Source organism: Haemaphysalis longicornis, unplaced genomic scaffold, assembly GCF_048455015.1.
Source record: "Haemaphysalis longicornis isolate Haplotype H1 unplaced genomic scaffold, Haemaphysalis longicornis Haplotype H1 scaffold_10, whole genome shotgun sequence".
Taxonomy (NCBI): domain Eukaryota; kingdom Metazoa; phylum Arthropoda; class Arachnida; order Ixodida; family Ixodidae; genus Haemaphysalis; species Haemaphysalis longicornis.
The window spans coordinates 122,984,928-122,999,300 of NW_027526204.1; the positions used below are offsets into that span (position 1 = coordinate 122,984,928).

Here is a 14,373-nt window from a genome sequence, read left to right on the forward strand (position 1 = left end):
CTGGCTGGACCATGTTGACTGTGATGTTTCGCGACGCCAACTCCTTGGCCAGAGAGCGAGTGAGACCCACCAGGGCAGCCTTGCTAGAAGCGTAGACCGTCTGACCGGCATTGCCCTTCGCACCGACAACACTGCCGACCGTCACGATGGAGCCCTGCCAGGAAGCCAGACAGAGAGAGAGGTGGGAGAGGGAGCGAGATGGAGAAAGAAGGAGAGAGAGAGAGAGAGAGAGAGAGAGAGAGAACATGAGTGGGGGAGAGAGAGAGAGAGAGAGAGAGAGAGAGAGAGAGAGAGAGAGAGAGAGAGAGAGAGAGAGAGAGAGAGAGAGAGAGAGAGAGAGCATGAGTGGGGGAGAGAGAGAAGGGAGGGAGCAAGAGATGGGAGGGAGCAAGAGATGGGGAGGGTGGAGGGAGAGAAGCTTGTGAGAAAAGAAGAACTGTGGCACACTGGAACCACACTTTGGAAGTAGCCCCCCTGCTTGAAAAGTTTTATAGAATTGATTGCTGGGCTAGGGGTGCTGGTAATCGTGGAAGATGTGTTTAGCAAGTCTGAGGAGCAACTATGAAGAGTAACCACAACATAAGCTGGGAGGCTGCTACAAGACTCATGCGCGTTTTGTTCTTTGACTTGAAACTATGCGAGCATCTTGCTTTGAACAAATACTAAAGAGAGCTGTAAACACACACTGATGTCTTTGTAAGCTAGGTTAAAGTAAACTGTGTGTAGGCCATGTTATGAGCCAGCTTTTCGGGCAATAAAGAGCCCTTTTCTTTCCTAATCCATTCACGAAAAAAAAAAAAAAAATGAAATGCCACCCTGCCCTGCGGAAATGACTGTCCAGAGCAGCTGTTGTAAACGACTACACATACTGATGCGGAGGGTATGAAATGTTTCTTGTCGTCTCAGTGGGCTTGTCGCTTGCACTCGGCGTCTCTGGCGGCAAATGCTGAGTCCTGACACATGCGCTCGGCGCCTTTAACGAGAACTGCTGGGTCCTGCTTAGCCTGACACACGCCCTAGCGCTCGAACGACATCAACCCTCCTCCTTTTTCAAAAGCAGCTGCAAACCTAATCTTTACCAGAACAGATGGGGGAGGGGCTCCCACTGTTCACCAGCACCTTATCATCCATCATGTGGTTTCGATGCTTGTTTTGTGTTTTCTTTTATTTTTACATGAATACTGACCTCTTAGCTGCACGTCTGACTAGCCTGACACACGCGCTCAGCGTCTTGGGCGAGAACTGCTGTGTCCTGCCAGGGTTTTTTGTTTACGACACTAAATTTTCCAACCGACTAGACGCGAGCAGGTTCGCTGTAAAAAAGAGATTAGTTTAAATGTTCCATTTCTCCACAACCATTCCTGTCAGTGACTTGGTGATGTTGGCTGTCCCGACACACTGGCAAGTCTGTGGACCAGCACACTAAATGGATTCTGAGATTGTTTGGCATTCATAAAATGTGACTGTGCAAACTAGAAGTTGATAAAAACTGCAATACAGGCCACGATGAAAAGTGTGGAACACCAAAAAAACTGTCCTCCACCTTGAAAATCTTTACAGCGTCCATGCAGAAATATATGTATGAGATAACTGCAAAGGACGTTCCCTGTTTTCGCTTCTTAGAACTGTATCGGAAGGAACTAAGGCTGCAGACCTGCAAATAGTAAATGCCGAAACAAGCAAAAAAAAAAAAAAACCATTCTGCGCAATCACACATAAGGTTATAGCAAATCTACCCTAATCCCATCATACAATCACATTGTGTTGACCCCCTTCATTTTATAAGAGTCTTGGTTGTCTTACGCATGCTCGCAAAAATCTACACGTTATCCCGAGGGATTACACAACAAATAACACACAAATGTTCTATATAGCTGGAAAAAAATAATTTAAAAATCTGAGTGACTTTCATAAGAAATGGGAAAAGATGCACAAAAACTGCCAGCAGTGCAATATGTCACCGATAAAAAAAAAGACTAGTTATGTGTCCACGACAAGTAGGAGTAGCGAGCAAAGATAGATGACCGCTTAACCCTTTCAGGGTCGCGGACGTACATATGCATCCTCTGCAAGCACTTACAAAATGGTCAATAGCATATATGTACGTCATCGCTTGTATGTTTAAAAAGCGCGCCTTTTTCGCCAACTTCTCTTGCTTAGCATGTGCTGCCACACTGCAGAAATACGTCAAATTATTTTCTTACGCTGATGGCTCTTCTTTTTGTTTTTTTACGATTCACTTCAGCGGCGCGCTGGCTATTGCTTGCGCATCCGGTAACGAGGGGGCGCGCTGGGTATCGCCCACCGGGCACCCGGGCGCCTCTCGCTTCTTGCACCTGCCACAGACCAAGGGTGCCTGCAAAACTGACGAGGCTCTTTTCTCTCTCTCTTTTTTTTTTGAATTTTATAGGAGCGGTGCGCCGTCTATCGCTTGCGCATCTGGCCGTGCGCCCACGTGCAGTGGCTGGTTTCGGTATTGTCCTCCGCGCGCTTCCCGCTTTTTGCGCCCTTGAAACTGATGTCTATCTGATTTCGATGCACTCAAAAGGTGCCGGCTTGTTACTCTCTCGTTTTTATTCAGAATTTTTCTTGTGTTACTCATGAATAAACCACACGTACGTAACAACACAAACGATTTTTCTGTTACTTTATAGTCACCCTAAAAAAATTAGGATAATTTTTTCTCGAAATAGATTCATCCAAAGAATTTAAATCAGCAAGAACTAAAATCGACCCTGGGGGGTCACATTCGGCAAAAAAATTCGACTCTCAAAGGGTTAATAAGGAAAACACCCTAGGGCACCTAAGCACTGTTTACAAGTTATGAATGCCCAATTAACACACAATTACAAAGCAGACACGCCAATACTGTGGGCACAACTGTTCGCCATGCCTCGCTGGTGACTGCTGCGCCACCAGGTGAGGCAGTGACAGTATTGAGAAACTCAATGTGGCATGCACACATTCCGCCGAGTGTCCAATCAAATAAAGCATTGGGCCTGCGCAACTGCGTCGCAGCCAACGGGAGGTTTAGGAGCTGTCTCGCTGCTACGATCGCTGAATGCCGGCACTTTCACTCCATGTACCACTTCACACTTTCACACCAAAACGGTTCTGCGTCCTTTCCGCCTTGGTTGCGCCTTCTCACCAAACTCTCGTCATTTTGTTCCATACATTTTTTAGCCCTCTGCTTTGTTTCCGCTTTGCATTCCGTTTCCACTCGACTCCTGCACAAAACTTGCGCAGTGGCCAGCGCACAGTAGCGCAGCCTCCTCACCTCTCGCCGACGCAGCATTCCCGCTTTCAGTGCCGCTCGGCAGCAGAGGAGGCTGCCCACGAGGTTCGTGTCGAGCACACTCCGCATCTCGGCTTCACTCGTTTGGACGAGGAGGCGGTCGAGGTTGATACCAGCCGAGGTTACGAGGTACCGCACGGGACCAACCTCTTGCTCAGCCCATGCCATGGCCTCCTGGACACTTGCCTCATTGCGAACATCGCAGCAATGGCCATGCACAGCACCGGGCCCCTGCACAAACACACCGGACAGATTGAATTAGTTCTTTCACAGGTGCCGGCCAACAATGGACCTTTTTCCAGTAGCACAGCCCTCTTGCAGCGGCTGTCTGAACTACACTTGGGGGATTATACAAGAACACGCCCCCTTTTTTTCCGCCTGCCCTGCACAGTTGGGAAAGCCGTCCCAGGCGCAACGCACGGTTTTGTGGGAGAGAAGTTTTTCGATGGCAGCTGTGGTGCCCACCTGTCGGTCGCTTTCAGGGCTCAGAAAACGGAGCAGCACTTAGCTGGCTCAGCGTTCACAACTGGCTAATCCAATATGGCGTCGTTTTGTTTACATTTTTCCCCCCAAGAATGGCGGATCGGTCGCTGGGAGCGAGAGTAGCGCATGCGCAGAGCGCTACTGGAAAAAGGTCCATTAATACCCCTTAATAACCCATTAATACCGGCCATTCCCATCGAATGTCGTTCGTTCAAAATGACCTTTGTTTGCTGCCACACAAGAAAATGTAATGACATTCGACCAAAATAACATTACGGACCTAATGAGTTTGCGGAACCCATTTAACTGCGTTCTGCCAGCAAATGTGTCATCTCAACACCAGAGACTCTGTGGAAATGCCCTCCCAAAACAGATTACTAAAACGTCAGTAGCATTAGATTATTTTTGCATGCGTATAATTTTATAATCATTTATTTATTCATATGAAACAAGGCGAATAGAGCTGTAAAAAAAAAAAACTGCTAGCCTCGCTACCCTGTTACATCGCCTTCAATAAGTTGCTGCAGCTGGGCTTAAAGTGCATGCAAAAGTGCAGTAAAGGTATTTAGGCTCAGTTGTCGGCATTATTGAAGCACTTACTAAGATATTCTCTCTACACAAGTTTTTACCCATCGCCACAGCCATGATTTGCAAATGACATTAATTTTGGCCGTGTAGCAGCGCGTCACAAAAATGGCATTTAGTCATAAGAATGACGTTCTATGCGGATCACATTAAATTTTCCATGTGACAGGGGTATAAGCTGCCAAACAAATGGTAGCCAAGCACTCTCTATATTCTTTAGAGCACCCTTTCACATTTAATGTACACACAACATATAAGAATTGCCGCTTTTGTGTTTTTATTTTGCCTTCGTAGGCGTCTCAGCGCTTTAGCCAGTAAGAGGCACTTTGTTTTCAAACAATATGGAAGGAACAACAATGGCATACGTGTGAGGGTGAAGTGCAGGTTAAAACACATCGCAAGGCTTCCTAGCATGTTGTTACCTCGTCCAGCAAAAATCGAAGCTAAAATCCAGCAGAGCTCCTGGATGGTAAACATGTGATGTCAACAAGAACAGTGATTGAAGCATAAACATCTGGTGGAATTTTTAAGTTGCTGAATTCCTCTCCGAAAATGAATTAGTCAACTATTTTTGTTACAACTTGCAGTACAAGGGCATATTTAGTTAGGACAGAGCATTCACTTGCATTTGCAAGTTTGAACCGAAGCTGTAGTTATTTTAAGGTACGGTTGATTCGGTAAAGTTGAAGATGCCAATGTCCCACAGGCCTTCCTCGAGATTATTTAAGAGCACATTGAGATAATGTCTCTATACTACATTTGCCCTTTATTGGAGGGAATAGATAATGGATTAAAGTTATCCGGTGGCATTTCAGACATGGCAACTTGGAAGATGCTTCTATACAGTTTTCCCACCAAAAAAATATTGACCACCAAATTAGATGACCCGAGTTGACGGAAGGATAACAGTATAACCCTTCCTCTCCCAGACATCATTCTCCACAATAAATTTGAACATTCAGTTAAGCGTTACGAGTGGTTCCGAACAATAAGTTTCAAAAGGGAACAAGCTTTCGTTTTCCATTTGACTCTGAAAATACACTTCTGATGGGGTACAACTGTTTGGTTCCATCTAACAAGGCCGTATTATCAAACAAGATGTTGACGAAGCTACACAACTCCAATCTACAGTTGAAGGCATGTTGAAAGGCCGTAATCTACACCAAAAAACTACTCAGCGGCTTTCTCTAAAGCAGGTTGTACTCGGGGACAAACTTGAAGCGGCATCTACGTTTAATTGCCATCAGCCTGTAGTGTCGCTGCTAGCTAGTTCAACATTTAAGGCCCATTCGGACTTGCAACAGAAGCAACGAAAGTGATGAGACTTCCGTCGCTCTAGTCACCCAGCATCACCCTTGTCGTTTGGTTTCGACCAATTTTTGTTGTCGCCACGACAAGAGCAACTTGAACGATGTGACAGGAGCGACACAAATCGCGCCCCTCCAGTCGCAGGTGTGAACGGGCCTTTACGTGTCAAAATTTGGCCCCGTCTCGGATGACGTGGCCACGCCACCGTCAAGATTGGGGCGTCGTACCGAGCTGCTTAGCTGCTCGACTGCCGCCTCGACGTTGTCCCGGTCCCGGGAGAACACCGCCACAGGGCAACCCGCTCGTAGGAAGCGCCGCGCGACGGCCAGCCCGATGCCACGCGTGCCGCCGAAGACGACGCAAGCGGCCCGCGCCGCCATGGCTGCACGCGCGCATAAAACGGCGCATTGCAGGTTGGGGCCCTTTTCACGGGATCGTGACTGGAGTTGGGCGCGCACGAACGAAGCGACAGCCCGGCGCAGTACTGCGATTTATGGGCAACGCAGCTGCACACGTCGTAAATTACAATGAGCGCCAGTCAGTGCAGCAGGCGCGTTGGTTGCGCGCGAGCAGTACTACGCTCAGCGCGCCAGCGGTTCGCTGCAATTAAGGGCCCGGTACTGCTCTACGGGTAAGCGTCGAGAAATTGGCTCAACCTCTTGCTCGCAAACGCCGCCGTTTAATTTCGAAACACCTATATTTCTTGACCTGTTTTGTTCGCGACATTAGCGCGGTCAGGCTTCTAAACTGGGTCTCGTTAGTTCTATGCACAAAGGTCTCACCGGTTTTACCACGGCAAACAATTGTAACAATTGGCTGACCAGTTACCCGAAATTTGATCGCGTGCGTCATTCTCAAGTACAAAGCATACTACTTTTAATTTAAAAGTAGACAAATGTTGCATACGGGACTTGCTAGCCGAACGAAAACGTAGACGATGGGTCTTCCGGTGTTCGCGATTCAATCACCGCGGCAGGAAAGTTCGAGGCTGAATACGCACGTAACGGGTGCAAAAACGCGAAGTTTGATTGGAAATAATCTAAAGAATACTAGCGATAAATGTGAGCTTAGTTCCTAAAAATACGCGCGTACGCAAGCTCTCCGCACGCGCGTGCATTTGCGCAGCAGTACCAGGCAGTACTGGCAGCCGCCTCCGTCTCGCATTTCACCAGCCATGCCAAGGAACTAAATTAGACGCCGCTTCGCTGGCACTGCAACTCAAAATATACCTATAAAATTAGTGCAAAATTTCTACAGCAGTCAGTAGTCCTTTAAAAAATTACAAAGGCAACGACAGTTCGATTTCCGTAGTTAACGTAAACGCCATGCTTGCAGGGCGTGCGAACCAACGCGGGCATTCGCGGCCAACAAACCCGTCAAATGTTGCGAAACACGCCTTGTTTTGAGGGTCCCCGCTTGCCTGGAGGCGTTTGACAAGTCGACGCTATGATGCGTTATGAATCCCGGCGATCTCGGCAGCTCAGACGTGAAGAATAATGCTTTAGACGTTGTTGCACTTGTATCTTTCTAGCGCCGCGGGCAAGCACTGCCGTTGTAAATCACGCGGCGGTGGCCGAGCAGCTACGAAACTGCCGTGACACCGAGTGACCGAGTCCAAAAGAAATGCGCTTGCGAAATAAATGGCGTTGTTCTGAATCGTAGGGCGTCATTTCGCGCAGCTCGAGTGGGGAAATGTGCTGGTGCGGCGTAGTCACTGTGCCCGCGCGGAATCGCGCGACGTAACGTAACCGTATGCTTGGCGACCACTCGGAGAGGTTGTTGGAACCGGGAGATGCCATGGAAAGACTCGACAAGGTAGTGTTTACGTTGATTGTTTAGGCTTACGCGCTCGTCGCAGCGCGCTGATTGCTTCGCATGGCGCTAGTTTTGGCCCGGGGGCGAGGTTTGTGGCTCCCTGCGACACGCTGAGGGGTCGGGGCGCGTTCCCCAAAGTCCCCGTGAGCAGTGGACGGTTTCCCGCGCGGAGCCGAGCGCAGTGTTAGTGCGTAGGCCTTGCGTTCACAGGCCACCCGGAATCGCCGGAGGGCGCCTCTGACCCACTTTGCGATCAAAACAAAGCGCGTTGCCTCGTGTTTTCCCTCTGCAAACCTGCGTCACTGGGGGAGACGCGCGCTGTGCGCACTGCACTGCGATCCCTGCGCGACGGGCTATCTCTGCTCCGCAGGCAAACGCGCGGATACTGATGTCGATCTAACCCGTTTTCTTCGGCTGCAAGGGCGCCGTTGGGCAAGGGCGACTTCCTTTTAAGTTTTTTTCCCGTTGGAGCAACGTACAGTGCGCAGTGCTGCGAGCGCGGCACAGTTTACACGGGGCGGCGTAGCGTGTTTTGCTCGCGTCGTAATCAGATGACCGAGCGCCGTGTGCCACTGCTCCATTGAGCTCTCCGCGCGCGCAGTTAGTACAAAAAGAAAAAAAAAAGTCGAGGCGACATTGTAAACGCTTTCTCGGGTTTAATCTCTGCGCTGATTTAAAGTGCGGTGGTTTCAGATTTCATTTTGTGTGCGCGCCCGTTAAATGCCTCCACTTGCTGCGTTGAACGATTTCGTCGACTTGTTCGACCGTAGTGTTGCTTTGAATGGAACGATCGAGAAAATTGTCGTTTATGTCATTAAAAAAGGTATTTTTAGGACGCAGCAAAGATTTGGAAGTTCTCATTCGATATTGATGTAAAACACCTCACTTTGAAGCCTGCTCTTGGGCAAAGAACTGGTCGTGAAAAAAAAAAAATTGGCAGAGACGTTTGTTGTATCTAAATTTTGCGTACGTCTACACGAATTGACGTCACTTGTTTGTTTCAGTGCTTTTTCCTATTTCCTGTCGGTTTGTAAAGTGAGTCGTAAAAGAAAATGGTAATGGTTCTGTTGATTCTGTGTATTGAAGTTGCCTTATCTCTGAAATGTGCATACATGCGAACTTTGTGCTTCATTGGCTGTACTGTTTTATCGGTGTTTTAGGACCCAAGTATCGTCGCTGAGTCACAATCACTGTCACGAAATTCGATCAAAGGGCTTTGCCAGATTCCTTTGCCAATGTCGTTTTGCAGTGTGATGAATGCAAGACAGTGATGTATTAAATGACTCCTCACAAGTTCTTCACGTATAAGTTCTGCACATTAAGTTGACATTGTATCATTGCTCAGCACTGGCAAAATGGCTGTAGTAATGCTTTAGTTACCAAAGCTCCCCCTCGAAAAAGTCAATGCATCACCAGACCGGACGACGGCTTACTATCTCGCTCGACTTTCACTTCTCTCGTGACTCAGCCAACCTTTGACGTGTGCAGCAAGTCTCGTGATAACAAATTGTTTGGCGCATGAGGTGAATCTTATAATGCTTGCCGAAAGCTTGCAACATAGTTCTGGCAAGACGCCAGGCCAAGCAGGCAGGCAGCATGCTACCAGAGCAAGGGCCGTCTTATCTTGGAAACATTCTTTCGGACTTCTATACGTCCAGTTAATCTGAAAACGGATGGGACGGAGTGGAAAACAAGTAGCTAATGTCTGCGCTGGCATTACTTGACAGTCGTAATAAAAAGGAGGGGATTTCCGGGTTCTTTGCGACGGATAGTGCGGTGAAAGGGAAGAGCTGGCGAAAGGATTTTTCTGCGGCGTTGACAATAACGGGTGTTTCGAAATGAGGTCTGAGCTTTTGTGTACTAACTCTCGTTATCGTTGTTTGTTTCACTTGCGTGCCGGAACTGGATTTCGTAATGTTGATGGGAACTGCTGAGTATTTCGGAGAATCAAAGAGGATGTTTAGTCGAGAACAAAATCGGCCTCCTTTACTTGGTCTCCTTTTTTTTTTTTTTTGCCAGCACTAGTTCATCCTCACTGTTAAGTACCACATGCTGTATAAACGTAATTTGATGTTTTTGCAGCAGTTAAGCCTTTCATGCCCTTGTACCATTTAAAGTACCAATATTTTACGAAGTTGGTGGCACCCACAAAATATTTCATATGATTAAGAGTTTTTTTTTTTTTTAATGTGAAAAATAGTGCCTTAAAAAAGGGATGAATTTATTTCCTAAGGAAAAACACCTTGTGGTTGTTTTTCTTTTGCCTGGTTCCCTCTAAAAAGCGCACGATTTGCATCATTCGTTCCCTTTTAGAAACCTACCCAAAATGCCTCGATGGGCTGTTGACGTTCGTTGCATGCCTGACTGAAAGTACGCAGCTCAAACGTGTGCGCAATTACGTACATGTGTAACCTTGCTCACGTGCGACCTTACTGACGCACGACTTCTGTGATTGTGATAGCACTGACAGTTGTGAACGGAGCACGTTGGCCACACATGCGAGCGTTTCACCGGCGAGATTGCGTCACGCACAGATATCTCGTATATTTTAGGCTTGCAGACATAAATGACGGAAACTGTACGTATTTTGTTTGTTTTGTCACCTAATCTTTCCGTTACAAAATTCTTCGTCGTGGGGATGCAGTTTCCACATTAGGTTGGCTGTGCGGCCACCTTAAACAAAAATCTTAATGCATTGATGACAGTTTCTGCTGTTCATTAAAGGGACGGACAACCAATTTTTGTCGCATATATGTTCTCTAGCTCATATGAAAGACTGCGTTTTATATAGCCCCGTAACCACAAGCAATTTATAAACAAATTGGCGGAAACGATTTTAATTTGGCAGCAATCTTTCTGAAGTCGGAAGGGTGGCGGTTCGTAGTGTCAAAACTTGACACTACAATATGTGTCCCAGTCACGTGACCTGCAACCCTAGCAGCTACTGTAACTGCTGAAACGTTTATTTATGTATTGAAAACCTTTTAACACAAGTATTTGTGTAAGTTTCAATTGTATATAGGCATTTTTAAACATTATTTTGAAAATTTTTAAGACGCCACCCGCTGTTGCTGGGTTGCTCTTAGTGTGGCTAACTGAGCCTCCATGCCCAGAATCAACGGCAGCGTTCAGTAAACAGACCCAGTGATGGAGCTTTGACGATTCTGCCTGAGTCAGGGGCATTTGTTCTGCCAAAATATTTGATTTCAGTTTCCAAATACGCCAACGACAGCTTTAAAAAAAAAAAAAATGTCGCACCCGGGGAGAATCGAACTTCCAACCTCCACAATGTGTAGCCAGATTCTACCCATCGTCTATCCCAACAGATGGCGCATTCGTGCGAAATAGACTGTTGAATCGAACGAACACATAAAGGAATAAGAAAGCCTGCGATTCACACTTGTTTTAGCTGCGGACAAATTTTTAAATATAGTTTCTCATTTCGCATACAGACCAAAGTATGTTGCCGAGCTACTGTATGTCATTGTCATGGTTGCCAGCATTATTTTTGGGAGGACACATACCGCTCGTAGATCTAAAAATTTCGATTTAAAAAGTTCGAGGATGTTATCAGCAAAACCGTTTCTCGTTAAGGTGCTTTAAGTGATGCCCTTTCATTTGAGATAGAGAATATATAACCGACAAAAATCGGTCAAGTAAAAAGTCCTGAGTGCAAAACGAAACAAGTTTACGCTCCATTTCACAGGTGTCCGCTGCGTGTATTTCTGTTGGATGAAGCATAACAGCTGTGTGAACACTCACTGTGTCTAATGGTGATTCATCATTCAACGTTAGATTATTTTTTTGTGTGTGTGTCTGCTAGTTAAAGAGCAGTGCTGTTAGCTTTGCCCGTATAAAATACAATGTTCAAATTGACGTCTCTATCTGACCTTTCATTGAAAAGCGTTTTGTGCAAAGAGTAATGCGCTGCTGCCAGATGGCATCGCGAATAATGATTAATATAACTTAAAGGAGCCATGAAGACAAAATACAAGTTGGGTTTAGTAGAAAGACTGCTTAGTCCCGATAACAATTATACCAATAGCATCGCAATCTTACCACAAATAACGGAGATATTAAAGAAAACGTGTGAAGCAGTCGCGACCCCCTAGCCAATTTCCCGCAACATTTGTATGACGTCACGGAACCTTGTTTGTGCGATTGGCGGCCGCCTAACTGACCTGTCGCGACGACACATGACTGGACGTCTGTAATGGGGCCTCTAGTTCCATTTGACCGCATCACTTGAATGCTAACGTGCAGTTAACGCACTGAAAATTATGTTTTATATTTGGCCCGTATGACGTCATTCTTGCTCATAACACTTCACTGTGGCGCAAAATTAGAAAGTTTTTAAATACTTCTTGCTTTTTTTTTTTCGTTAAAAAAAAACATCTTTTGTGGCTGTAAAGGAGCGGAGTGAGATACTGAATCCTAGTTCTTTCAAATTAAACTAAGTTGTATTTTCTCTTCATGGGTCCTTTAAAATGATGCATTCTTCCATGTGGCCTAAAGACTTGCAAAAAATGCAATGCGCTCATCTTACTGTTTGCTTGGTGCTGTTTGCTTTGCACTGCGATAGACTAAATGATTTTGAGAAAGAATAAACTGCAAATAGACCACCGGTGTAACGAGTAAATAAAAAGAAAACATTTGAGTTCAGATATTTAACCTGGGTCATTTTTTGCTTTTTATTTGTGGATTAGAAACAGGTTGGGGTGTTCTAAACGTGAAGTCCTATCGCAATGCATGAGGAACACTTCCTCGAATGGTTTCGAGGAAGCTTTCGAGGAAATTAATTGTGAACGACGTGTTAGCCAGCCGCAGAGTCACCCTGGTGAGGAACTGATCGTCGTGCGGGAGAAATTGTACGCTCCTACAAATGTTCTGCTATGCTCCATATGCTACCAAGATCATGGATATTTTCTTTTTCATGTCCTCGACATCGAAACTTCCCTGTGTGTGAATACAAACAATTCAAAGTTATAGTTCTTCTCTTAATCCATCAGTACTGCATGATTCCCAATTTTACATGTCTTCAAAGTCTTATTTGTGGTCGTTTTGGGCACTTTAGCTCCCGTAATTCACTTATTGGCTGTTTATCTGAAGCTTCTACCTTTAGTTTATTTCCTAATCCTCCCAAAAGAATAGCCAGCCCGAGAAAAACCTTATTTCTGTTTGAATGACAGCTAACATGGCTTAAAATCTCGGCGTGTCTGAACTGTCTGTAAGCATTAATTTTGATGGTTGTTTCATCTGGGGCCATTAATAAGCCACTTAGAATTCTAAATCAAACAAACGTAAGGTTGGAAATGAGCGCATTAATATCTGCCACTCTACTTCACTTGCTTTCTGAGCTTTGTCAGTTCTCTTTCCCACCGTGACAGTAGCCATGGGGTATGTGTATTTGACAGACACTCTTATAAACTTGCTGTCTGAAGGGCCTGAACTGCACACAGTCTTCCCAGGATTGGTGAATAGAGAACATCTGTTGTACGAGTTGAAACCTGCGATGAGGGAAGATACCTGTGGTACCAATGCTCTCTTCAGGTCCTAATCAACTGTTTTCTGTCAAGCGCGGGTAATTTTGCGTACAAAACAGCATTTGAGAGGGTTGCAGCGCAATGGGAGGAGATTAGTCGTGGCTGTTTACTGGTGTCGTGATTTAAAATAGGTACGAGTACAATTGTTACTGTTAAGGTAACCAGGCAGGTTCACTCCCTCTTGCGTAGTCAACAAGGAAGTAGAGGCTACAGGTCGATGTATCTTTTGAAGAAAAAGAGCGCCAAAACCAGGACAGAAAAAATGAAAAACGAGGAGACAGATGCGCTTTCTTCGTTTTCATTTCATTTGTTCTTTCTGTCCAGGTTTTAGCGCTCCTTTTCTTCAAGCGATATGCACCAACTAGCCCAGCATATGTTATCGATATATTCTGCATCATTCGACTGGAAAAATGTGTGTTTGGAAAAGAAAGTGAAAGAAGAGAGAACAAGCAGCAGCCGATGCAGCACATGTCTGGCATACACATTCATAGTCTTTGAGTTGACAACACGCATACAGTGGCTTGTCCTGTGCAGATAGTGCAACACAAAAGCAACTGGGTAAGCATCCCAGTGGGCCTAATGATTGGGTACTACTAAGGCTGGTGATTCCAGGATTCTGTAAGATGCCAATGCAAGTAAGACATTGGTAAATCACTCGTACGTCTTACGCCGGTTTGTATTACAGGCATGCCTTTGTGCAACATCCGTAAGATGCCTGTAAGGTGCAGTTGTCTTGCAGATGTCTGTGAGACAGCTTTTTTGCTTGCTTTTTAAAAAACCTTATGCCCGCTCCCACATGGTACCGTATGACTTACCAAGGCTGCGCTCTTGCCCCTCTGCTGTTCAGGAGCCGAGTGCAGGAAGCGAGCTGGCCACCAGTGGAGGAGGAGGCGGAGGCGGTGGTGGGGTGGCAGGCGTGTCCTCAGTGGTGGCCTGCGTGGGGGGGCCCCCGGGGGTCGGGGGAGGGGGAGCGGTGGGGGGGCCTCCCCCTCCCCCTCTGGCCCTCAAGGACGTCCAGTGCCCCATCTGCCTCAAGGTGTTCAGCCGCAAGTTCTCCCTGGAGATGCACTTCCTCATCCACCAAGGACTCAAGCCCTACAAGTGCCAGTTCTGCGGACGCTGCTTCCGCCAAAAGGGCACCCTCATGCGACACAAGGTGCGACACACGCTCTGCTCATTGATTCAGTCCAGAGAAGCCTCGAGGCTACGGATCTTAGACGATCAGTCTCGCATTCACCGTGGATTCCTCAAAAAGCAATCCGGCATTCGTTTTTCACAAACAGTGGAACCCTGATTATATTGTCACGAAGCCAAAGATGATGCAGTTGTCTTAAAGGAAAAACG

At 46.4% G+C, this 14,373-nt stretch overlaps 2 protein-coding genes across 6 annotated transcripts in view; one reads left to right on the forward strand and one right to left on the reverse strand.

Annotated features, from left to right (window-relative positions):
* LOC144159218 (3-oxoacyl-[acyl-carrier-protein] reductase-like) lies at positions 1-8,178 on the reverse strand (the record flags this gene model as incomplete). 5 transcript variants are annotated; one of them, XM_077690580.1, is given in 4 exon segments in its annotated part: positions 1-154; positions 3,278-3,526; positions 5,899-6,053; positions 7,517-8,178. In XM_077690580.1, coding segments are annotated over 3 exon segments (556 nt in total), but the record flags the coding sequence as incomplete, so codon positions are not given.
* LOC144159217 (uncharacterized) overlaps positions 7,276-14,373 on the forward strand; it is a 20,905-nt gene continuing 13,807 nt past the window's right edge. Inside the window, exons 1-2 of the mRNA XM_077690574.1 lie at positions 7,276-7,486; positions 13,877-14,185. Of these exons, the coding sequence (XP_077546700.1) occupies positions 7,424-7,486; positions 13,877-14,185 (372 nt within the window). The 5' untranslated portion in view covers positions 7,276-7,423. The remainder of the gene's footprint in view (positions 7,487-13,876; positions 14,186-14,373) is intronic.